Here is a 12488-nt window from a genome sequence, read left to right as displayed (position 1 = left end):
GAAACTATTTAAGGAGGTTGATCATAAGAGAGAAACAAGATTACAGATGCGTACAATGACAAAGGGGGAAAAGGAGAGGTGGTAACAAAACAGAATGAAGTGAAGAGCAGATTAAGTGAGTATCTTGAACGATTATTAAATGTGGGCCATGCAAAGTGAACATTCACGAGGAGTGGTTCTGGTGAAAAGAGAAGAGCTGGTCATAGCTTTGCGTAAGGTGAGGTGCAGCGAAACTGCTGAACTGGATGGGAATGCAGTTGAATGTCTTCATTATGGTTGTGACTGTGTTGTTGATTGGTTAGTTGGATTTCTAACATGGTACGACTCATGTTAAGGTGCCTGAGAATAGTCGAAATGCCTATATAGTAAAAAACGACAAAGGTAGATATTAGAATTACCGGGGTAAAAATTTGTTAAATATACCTGTTGTATGGAAGATTGGTGATGAAGAGGGCGCATGCTGCGCACCTGTATTAAGTAATTTTGATATGGAATTCTTCAAAGCAAAATTACAGAAGGATATCCTACCTTCTAATGCAATTTGGTAGGTATGTAGATGATGTTCTTTGTGTTTGGCCAACAAATGGAAATTTACAAACATTTCTCCCTTAACTTAACAATTTAGTACCTTTCATCAAATTTACTGTAGAGAATGAAAATATTGATATGTTATCATTTTTAAGTTGCATGATCCATAGGCAAGGAAACAAGTTTAAGTTTACCATATACAGAAAACCCACCAATATATGCTCATATATCCATCATTACTCATCTCCGCATGACAGAGCTAAATTATCATCATTTCAGTCAATGTTCCTTAAGGCATGACGTATTTGCAGTCCAAAGTTTATTGATGATGAGTTTGTAAAGGTATATTTCATTGGATCCACGTTAAAGTATCTTAGATCTTCCATTGATAAATCCCTTGAGTTAGCAAAGAAATCATTTTATATAGTTCAACTCAAACCTTCCACCAAAAATCTTAGTTCTCCCTTTTAATAATAATTCTATTTTACTTCCCATGTTGCTTAAATCCTCTAATGTAAATGTTGCCTTCAGTAACAATAATACTATAAAGAATATCTTAATCAGGAACTCGCCAGAAAATTCTAGATGCATATATAAAGTGCTATGTAGAATTTGTGATGATTTTTATGTTGGGCAGACTGGTAAGGATCATTCTGTTAGCAACATAAATATAGTATAAGAACAGGACAAGAATCAAATGCCTTCTTTAATCACTTTAAAAACTAAAATCATTGTACTGACTGGAGTAATTCCATTTCAGTTATTAGCTGTAATTCCAGTACCACGGGAAATACCACTAAGTCTTCTAACATAACACACACAAAGAATTATAACCTTGATATTTGTGAAGGTCTATACAAATTGTATAGCTTTATTGTTGATAAGATTTGTAAGCAATTCCCCTTCTTCTCCACTTAATATGTTTATGATACGCTCTTTGTCTGTCTTAGACAATCATATATTTACCAAATGGCGTCCTAGCTACGTCTCTTCGTTATATATCAACTGACTGTTATATTTTTCTCTTGTATCTCCCCTGCTGATGATCATTACACGAGAGTGCACTTAGGAACTTATCGTGTTTCATTTTCCCCGTGGACTCATACGAATATAAATGATCACGCGCAGCATTGTCATCCTTTCCAATATTTATTCATTTCTATTCATTTTCCTTTGTCGCTGTCTCCCGAGTTAGCGAGGTAGCGCAAGGAAACAGACGAAAGAATGGCACAACCTACCCACATACACATGTATATATATATATATGCACGTCCACACACGCAAATATATATAACTATACATCTCAACATATACATATATATACACAGACAGACATATATATATATATATATATATATATATATATATATATATATATATATATATATATATATATATATATATATATATATATATATATATATATATATATATACACATGTACATAATTCATACTGTCTGCCTTTATTCAACCCATCGCCACCTCGCCACACATGCAATGACAACCCCCACCCCCCTCATGTGTGCGAGGTAGCGCTAGGAAAAGGCAACAAAGGCCACATTCGTTCACACTTAGTCTCTAGCTGTCATGTAATAATGCACTGATACCACAGCTCCCTTTCCATATCCAGGCCCCACAGAACATTCCTTGGTTTACCCCAGACGCTTCACATGCCCTTGTTCAATCAATTGACAGCACGTCAACAGCGGTATACCATAACGTTCCAATTTAATCTATTCCTTGCACGCCTTTCACCCTCCTGCATGTCCAGGCCCCGATCACTCAAAATATTTTTCACTCCAACTTTCCACCTCCAATTTGGTCTCCCACTTCTCGTCGTTCCCTCTACCTCAGACACATATATCCTCTTGGTCAATCTTGCCTCACTCATTCTCTCCATGTGACCAAATCATTTCAAAACACCCTCTTCTGCTCTCTCAACCACACTCTTTTTATTACCACACATCTCTCTTACCCTATTATTACCTACTCGATCAAAAAACCTCACACCAAATATTTCCCTCAAACATCTCATTTCCAGCACATCCACCCTCATCCGCACAACTCTATCCATAGCCCACGCCTCGCAACAATACAACATTGTTGGAATCACTATTCCTTCAAACATACCCATTTTTGCTTTCCGAGATAATGTTCTCGACTTCCACACATTCTTCAAGGCTCCCAGAATTTTCGCCCCCTCCCCCACCCTATGATTCATTTCCGCTTCCATGGTTCCATTCGCTGCCGAATCCACTCCCACATATCTAAAACACTTCACTTCCTCCAGGTATTCTCCATTCAAAATTACCTCTCAATTGACTTGACCCTCAACCCTACTGTACCTAATAATCTTGCTCTTATTCACATTTACTTTCTTTACTTTCTTATTCACATTTACTTTCTGCTCTTATTCTCATTTACTTTCTTTACATCAACTTTCTTCTTTCACACACTTTACCATACTCAGTCATCAGCTTCTGCAGTTTCTCACATGAATCAGCCACCAGCGCTGTATCATCAGCGAAAAACAACTGACTCCCCTCCCAAGCTCTCTCATCCACAACAGACTGCATACTTGCCCCTCTTTCCAAAACTCTTGCATTCACCTCCCTAGCAACCACATCCATAAACAAATTAAACAACCATGGAGACATCACACATCCCTGCCGCAAAACTACATTCACTGAGAACCAATCACTTTCATCTCTTCCTACACGTACACATGCTTTACATCGTCGATAAAAACTTTTCACTGCGTCTAACAACTTGCCTCCCACACCATATATTCTTAATACCTTCCACAGAGCATCTCTATCAACTCTATCATATGCCTTCTCCATACCCATAAATGCTACATACAAATCCATTTGCTTTTCTAAGTATTTCTCACATACTTTCTTCAAAGCAAACACCTGATCCACACATCCTCTACCACTTCTGAAACCACACTGCTTTTCCCCAATCTGATGCTCTGTACATGCCTTCACCCTCTCAATCAATACCCTCCAATATAATATCCCAGGAATACTCAACAAACTTATACCTCTGTAATTTGAGCACTCACCTTTGTCCCCTTTGCGTTTGTACAATGGCACTACGCAAGCATTCCGCCAATCCTCAGGCACCTCACCATGAGTCATACAAACGTTAAATAAGCTCACCAACCAGTCAACAATACAGTCACCCCCTTTTTTTAGTAAATTCCACTGCAATACCATCCAAACCCGCTGCCTTACCGACTTTCATCTTCCGCAAAGCTTTTTATCACCTCTTCTCTGTTTACCAAATCATTTTCCCTAACCCTCTCACTTTGCACACCACCTAGACCAAAACACCCTATATCTGCCACTCTATCATCAAACACATTCAACAAACCTTCAAAATACTCACTACACCTTCTTCTCACATCACCACTACTTGTTATCACCTCCCCATTTACGCGCTTCTCTGAAGTTCCCATTTACTCCCTTGTCTTACGCACTTTATTTACCTCCTTCCAAAACATCTTTTTATTCTCCCAGAAATTTTACGATTCTCTCTCACCCCAACTCTCATTTGCCCTCTTTTTCACCTCTTGCACCTTTCTCTTGACCTTCTGCCTCTTTCTTTTATACATCTCCCACTCATTTGCATTATTTCCCTGCATAAATCGTCCAAATGCCTCTCTCTTCTCTCTCAATAATAATCTTACTTTTCATCCCATCACTCACTACCCTTTCTAATCTCCACACCTCCCACGCTTCTCATGCCACAAGCATCTTTTGCGAAAGCCATCACTGCTTCCCTAAACATACCCCATTCCTCCCCCACTCCCCTTACCTCCTTTGTTCTCACCTTTTTCCATTCTGTACTCAGTCTCTCCTGGTACTTCCTCACACAAGTCTCCTTCCCAAGCTCACTTACTCTCACCACTCTCTTCACCCTAACACTCTCTCTTATTTTCTGAAAACCTCTAAAAATCTTTACCTTCGCCTCCACAAAATAATAATCAGACATCCCTCCAGTTGCACCTCTCAGCACATTCACATCCAAAAGTCTTTTTTTCGCGCGCCTATCAATTAATAAGTAATCCAATAACGCTCTCTGGCCATCTTTCCTACTTACATACGTATATTTATGTATCTTTTTAAACTAGGTATTTCCAATCACCATTCCTTTTTCACTATATAAATCTACAAGCTCTTCACCATTTCCATTTACAATACTGAACACCCCATGTAAACCAATTATTCCCTCAACTGCCGTATTAGTCACCTTTGCATTCAAATCACCCATCACTATAACCCGGTCTCGTGCATGAAAACTACTAACACACTCACTCAGCTGCTCCCAAAACACTTTCCTCTCATGATATTTCTTTTCATGCCCAGGTGCATATGCACCAATTGTCACCCATCTCTCTCCATCAACTTTCAGTTTTACCCATATTAATCTAGAGTTTACTTTCTGACACTCTATCACATACTCCCTCCACTCCTGTTTCAGAAGTAATGCTGCTCCTTCCTTTGCTCTTGTCCTCTCACTAACCCCTGACTTTACTCCAAAGACATTCCCAAACACCTCTTCTCCTTTACCCTTTAGCTTCGTTTCACTCAGAGCCAAAACATCCAGGTTCCTTTCCTCAAACATACTACCTATCTCTCCTTTTTTCTCATCTTGGTTACATCCACACACATTTAGACACAACAATCTGAGCCTTCGAGGAGGTTGAGCACTCCGCGGGTAACTTCTTCTGTTTCCCCTTCTAGAAAGTTAAAATACAAAGAGGGGAGGGTTTCCAGCCCAACGCTCCCGTCCCCTATAGTCGCCTTTTACGACACATGAGGAATGCGTAGGAAGTATTCTTTCTCTCCTATCCCCAGCGATATATATATATATATATATATATATATATATATATATATATATATATATATATATATATATATATATATATATATATATATATATATATATATATATATATATATATATATATATATATATATATATATATATATATATATATTATTTATTTTTTATTTATTTTGCTTTGCCGCTGTCTCCCGCGTTAGCGAGGTAGGGCAAGGAAACATACGAAAGAATGGCCCAACCCGCCCACATACACATGTGTATACATATATGTCCACCCATGCACAATATACATACCTATACAACTCACTGTACACATATATATACACACACAGACATATACATATATACACATGTACATAATTCATACTGTCTGTCTTTATTTGTTCCTATCGCAACCTCGCCACACATAGAATAACAACCCCCTCCCCCCTCATGTCTGCGAGGTAGCGCTAGGAAAAACACCAAAGGCCCCATTCGTTCACGCTCAGTCTCTAGCTGTCATGTAATAATGCACCAAAACCATATATATATATATATATATATATATATATATATATATATATATATATATATATATATATATATATATATATATATATATTCTTTCTTTCTTTTAAACTATTCGCCATTTCCCGCGTTAGCGAGGTAGCGTTAAGAACAGAGGACTAGGCCTTTTTTGGAATATCCTCACCTGGCCTCCTCTGTTCCTTCTTTTGGAAAATTAAAAAAAACAAAAAACGAGAGGGGAGGATTTCCAGCACCCCGCTCCCTCCCCTTTTAGTCGCCTTCTACGACACGCAGGGAATACGTGGGAAGTATTCTTAATCCCCTATCCCCAGGGATAATATATATATATATATATATATATATATATATATATATATATATATATATATATATATATATATATATATATATATATATATATATATATATATATATATATATATATATATATATATATATATATATATATATATATATATATATATATATATATATATATATATATATATATATATATATATATATATATATATATATATATATATATATATATATATATATATATATATATATATATATATATATATATATATATATATATATATATATATATATATATATATATATATATATATATATATATATATATATATATATATATATATATATATATATATATATATATATATATATATATATATATGTACATATATATATATATATATATATATTTATATATATATATATATATATATATTTTTTTTTTCTTTTTTTTTTTGCGTTGTCGCTGTCTCCCGCGTTTGCGAGGTAGCGCAAGGAAACAGACGAAAGAAATGGCCCAACCCACCCCCATACACATGTATATACATACGTCCACACACGCAAATATACATACCTACACAGCTTTCCATGGTTTACCCCAGACGCTTCACATGCCCTGATTCAATCCACTGACAGCACGTCAACCCCGGTATACCACATCGCTCCAATTCACTCTATTCCTTGCCCTCCTTTCACCCTCCTGCATGTTCAGGCCCCGATCACACAAAATCTTTTTCACTCCATCTTTCCACCCTCTTCTCCTCGTTCCCTCCACCTCCGACACATATATCCTCTTGGTCAATCTTTCCTCACTCATTCTCTCCATGTGCCCAAACCATTTCAAAACACCCTCTTCTGCTCTCTCAACCACGCTCTTTTTATTTCCACACATCTCTCTTACCCTTACGTTACTTACTCGATCAAACCACCTCACACCACACATTGTCCTCAGACATCTCATTTCCAGCACATCCATCCTCCTGCGCACAACTCTATCCATAGCCCACTCCTCGCAACCATACAACATTGTTGGAACCACTATTCCTTCAAACATACCCATTTTTGCTTTCCGAGATAATGCTCTCGACTTCCACACATTCTTCAAGGCTCCCAGAATTTTCGCCCCCTCCCCCACCCTATGATCCACTTCCGCTTCCATGGTTCCATCCGCTGCCAGATCCACTCCCAGATATCTAAAACACTTCACTTCCTCCAGTTTTTCTCCATTCAAACTCACCTCCCAATTGACTTGACCCTCAACCCTACTGTACCTAATAACCTTGCTCTTATTCACATTTACTCTTAACTTTCTTCTTTCACACACTTTACCAAACTCAGTCACCAGCTTCTGCAGTTTCTCACATGAATCAGCCACCAGCGCTGTATCATCAGCGAACAACAACTGACTCACTTCCCAAGCTCTCTCATCCCCAACAGACTTCATACTTGCCCCTCTTTCCAAAACTCTTGCATTCACCTCCCTAACAACCCCATCCATAAACAAATCAAACAACCATGGAGACATCACACACCACTGCCGCAAAACTACATTCACTGAGAACCAATCACTTTCCTCTCTTCCTACACGTACACATGCCTTACATCCTCGATAAAAACTTTTCACTGCTTCTAACAACTTGCCTCCCACACCATATATTCTTAATACCTTCCACAGAGCATCTCTATCAACTCTATCATATGCCTTCTCCAGATCCATAAATGCTACATACAAATCCATTTGCTTTTCTAAGTATTTCTCACATACATTCTTCAAAGCAAACACCTGATCCACACATCCTCTACCACTTCTGAAACCACACTGCTCTTCCCCAATCTGATGCTCTGTACATGCCTTCACCCTCTCAATCAATACCCTCCCATATAATTTACCAGGAATACTCAACAAACTTATACCTCTGTAATTTGAGCACTCACTCTTATCCCCTTTGCCTTTGTACAATGGCACTATGCACGCATTCCGCCAATCCTCAGGCACCTCACCATGAGTCATACATACATTAAATAACCTTACCAACCAGTCAACAATACAGTCACCCCCTTTTTTAATAAATTCCACTGCAATAACATCCAAACCTGCTGCCTTGCCGGCTTTCATCTTCCGCAAAGCTTTTACTACTTCTTCTCTGTTTACCAAATCATTTTCCCTAAACCTCTCACTTTGCACACCACCTCGACCAAAACACCCTATATCTGCCACTCTATCATCAAACACATTCAACAAACCTTCAAAATACTCACTCCATCTCCTCACATCACCACTACTTGTTATTATCTCCCCATTTGCGCCCTCACTGAAGTTCCCATTTCCTTCCTTGTCTTACGCACTTTATTTACCTCCTTCCAGAACATCTTTTTATTCTCCCTAAAATTTAATGATACTCTCTCACCCCAACTCTCATTTGCCCTTTTTTTCACCTCTTGCACCTTTCTCTTGACCTCCTGTCTCTTTCTTTCTTCGTCCAAATGCCTCTCTCTTCTCTTTCACTAATACTCTTACTTCTTCATCCCACCACTCACTACCCTTTCTAATCAACCCACCTCCCACTCTTCTCATGCCACAAGCATCTTTTGCGCAATCCATCACTGATTCCCTAAATTCATCCCATTCCTCCCCCACTCCCCTTACTTCCATTGTTCTCACCTTTTTCCATTCTGTACTCAGTCTCTCGTGGTACTTCCTCACACAAGTCTCCTTCCCAAGCTCACTTACTCTCACCACCCTCTTCACCCCAACATTCATTCTTCTTTTCTGAAAACGAATACAAATCTTCACCTTAGACTCCACAAGATAATGATCAGACATCCCTCCAGTTGCACCTCTCAGCACATTAACATCCAAAAGTCTCTCTTTCGCGCGCCTGTCAATTAACAAGTATATCCAATAACGCTCTCTGGCCCTCTCTCCTACTTACATAAGTATACTTATGTATATCTCGCTTTTTAAACCAGGTATTCCCAATCATCAGTCCTTTTTCAGCACATAAATCTACAAGCTCTTCACCATTTCCATTTACAACACTGAACACCCCATGTATACCAATTGTTCCCTCAACTGCCACATTACTCACCTTTGTATATATATATATATATATATATATATATATATATATATATATATATATATATATATATATATATATATATATATATATATATATATATATATATATATATATATATATATATATATATATATATATATAAATATATACATATATATATATATATATATATATATATATATATATATATATATATATATATATATATATATATATATATATATATATATATATATATATATATACATGGTTTGGTCTCATGGAGAGAATGAGTGCGGAAAGATTGACCAGGAGGATATATGTGTTAGAGGTGGAAGGAACGAGGAGAAGTGGGAGACCAAATTGGAGGTGGAAAGATGCAGTGAAAAAGATTTTAAGTGATCGGGGCCTGAACATGCAGGAGGGTGAGAGGCGTGGAAGGAATAGAGTGAATTGTAACGATGTGGTATACCGGGGTCGACGTGCTGTCAGTGGATTGAACCATGGCATGTGAAGCGTCTGAGGTAAACCCTGGAAAGTTCTGTGGGGCTTGGATGTGGAAAGAGAGCTGTGGTTTCGGTGTATTATTACATGACAGCTAGAGACTGAGTGTGAACGAATGTGGCCTTTGTTGTCTTTTCCTAGCACACATGAGGGGGGAGGTGGTTGTTATTCCATTTGTGGCGAGGTGGCGATGGGAATGAATAAAGGCAGACAGTATGAATTTTGTACATGTGTATATATGTATATGTCTGTGTGTGTATGTATATGTATACGTTGAGATGTATAGGGATGTATATTTGCGTGTGTGGACGTGTATGTATATGTATGTGTATGTGGGCGGGTTGGGCCCTTCTTTCGTCTGGTTCCTTACGCTACCTCGCTAACGCGGGAGACAGCGACAAAGCAAAATAAATAAATAAAAAAAAAAATATATATATATATATATATATATATATATATATATAGATAGATAGATGGATAGATAGATAGATAGATAGATAGGTAGATAGATACGCACAATTAACTAGACTCATTCCTCCACAGAACAGTTTCAGAACTTTATGGGCCACAAGTTCCGGGTGGTGACGGTGCCTTTCGCACCCTATATGGACTTTGAGAGGAACACAGATGAACCAGGCACCATCGTCACTCCCACCGACTCCCTGGACACCCGGCTGATCCACACCTTCAGCAACTCTCTCAACTTCACGTAAGAACCTTCATACGTCTTAGTGTTTGGTGATGTATTTGGATAAGAAAAAATATTCATTTCATGCGATATGATACTTCTGATTTTCAGTAAAGTTTGTGTAGGACTGATTAATTTTTTTTGTATTTGAACACACACACACACACACACACACACACACACACACACACACACACACACACACACACACATACACACACATACATACACAAACGTATACACACACATACATGAATACACACACACACACACACACACACACACACACACACACACACACACACACACATACACTAACGTATACACACACATACATGTATATATATACGCACACACACATACATACACAAATGTATGCACACATATACATGAATACACACACACACACACACACACACACACACACACACACACACACACACACACACACACACACACATACACACACACACACACACACACACACACACACACACACACACACACACACACACACACACACAGACACACACACACACACCCACACAAACACACACACACATACATACACAAACACACACACACACACACACACATACATGTATACACACACACACACACACACACACACACACACACACACACACACACACACACACTCACACACACACACACACACACACACACACACACACACCCTAGGTGAGGATATATAACGTGGTTGACCGGTTATCGCGACCGGAAATCGAATCCATGAGGGTCTCATCTTAGGCAGCTTCGCGCGCGCGCGAGTGTGTGTTTGTGTGTGTGTGTGTGTGTGGATGGTATGTCATCATTTGATGTGAGTGTTGGCAATTCCTGGGAATCTGGTGGAAGGTTGTGGGTTAGATAACCTCAGGTTCAACACGAAAGTTCAGTGCTTGTAACCTCAATATGTCAAAGTTTCTAAAATACTTCACTTAAAATATATATTAAATATTGTGTGTGTCTGACATGGGACGAGTGAACACGTGTACGTCATGGTTAGTGTATAACAATGCAACAGAGTAAACATTGATGGTACAATAGTTACTACCATATAGCAACACAAACAACTGAGTGTTTACATACATCCTGGATATATCACATTTGTATATAAACAAGATATAATACGCTTATATCCAGCAGTGCGGAAGCAGCATGACCAGACGAGTTGACGGGATCCACACCAAGTAACATGATCCACCACACGACAGTGATAGAGTGAGGTTATACACGTGAGTCGACGTGCAGTAGTGAAGATATAGATGTTATCTGTGCCACAGGAGGAGGTACAGACTTGAGGTGACACAGGAGACATAGTCCTCTGATATGAACGAAAATTCATATTAATGAAGGGGATTCAAGAGGCACCTAATAGGAGGGAAACGAGAGATTCATTGGAAAACCTAAGATCTGATGATCTTTTGAAAACATCTTACAAGCTGATCAGTGGGAAGGAATGATGAAACAGTGGACAACTGGTGGCAATAAGTGGGAGGGACATGCAACTCTGGCGGTTGATCAACCGTTGTGAACCAACATACATAATGCAGACCTGGTACCATACATACACAGGTACGCATACACCTGGTGCCATACATATACAGGTACACATAGACCAGGTGCCATACATGCACAGGTACACATACACCCGGTGCCATACATACACAGGTACACATAGACCTGATGCCATACATATACAGGTACACATAGACCAGGTACCGTACATACACAGGTACACATACACCTGGTGCCATACATATACAGGTACACATAGACCAGGTACCATACATACACAGGTACACATACACCTGGTGCCATACATACACAGGTACACGTAGACTAGGTACCATACATACACAGGTACACATAGACCAGGTACCATACATACACAGGTACACATACACCTGGTGCCATACATACACAGGTACACATACACCTGGTGCTATACATACACAGGTACGCATAGACCTGGTGCCATACATACACAGGTACACAT

General features: G+C 38.7%; 1 protein-coding gene across 1 annotated transcript in view; it reads left to right on the top strand.

Annotated features, from left to right (window-relative positions):
* The window catches only part of LOC139757341 (ionotropic receptor 21a-like), a 73759-nt gene that overhangs the window by 27622 nt on the left and 33649 nt on the right, over positions 1-12488 (top strand). The window contains exon 6 of the mRNA XM_071677765.1: positions 10324-10489. Within this exon, the coding sequence (XP_071533866.1) occupies positions 10324-10489 (166 nt within the window). The remainder of the gene's footprint in view (positions 1-10323; positions 10490-12488) is intronic.

This window comes from Panulirus ornatus, chromosome 25 (genome assembly GCF_036320965.1).
Source record: "Panulirus ornatus isolate Po-2019 chromosome 25, ASM3632096v1, whole genome shotgun sequence".
NCBI lineage: Eukaryota > Metazoa > Arthropoda > Malacostraca > Decapoda > Palinuridae > Panulirus > Panulirus ornatus.
Note: the sequence above shows the minus strand (reverse complement) of the source record. Positions and strands in the feature narration are given on the sequence as shown.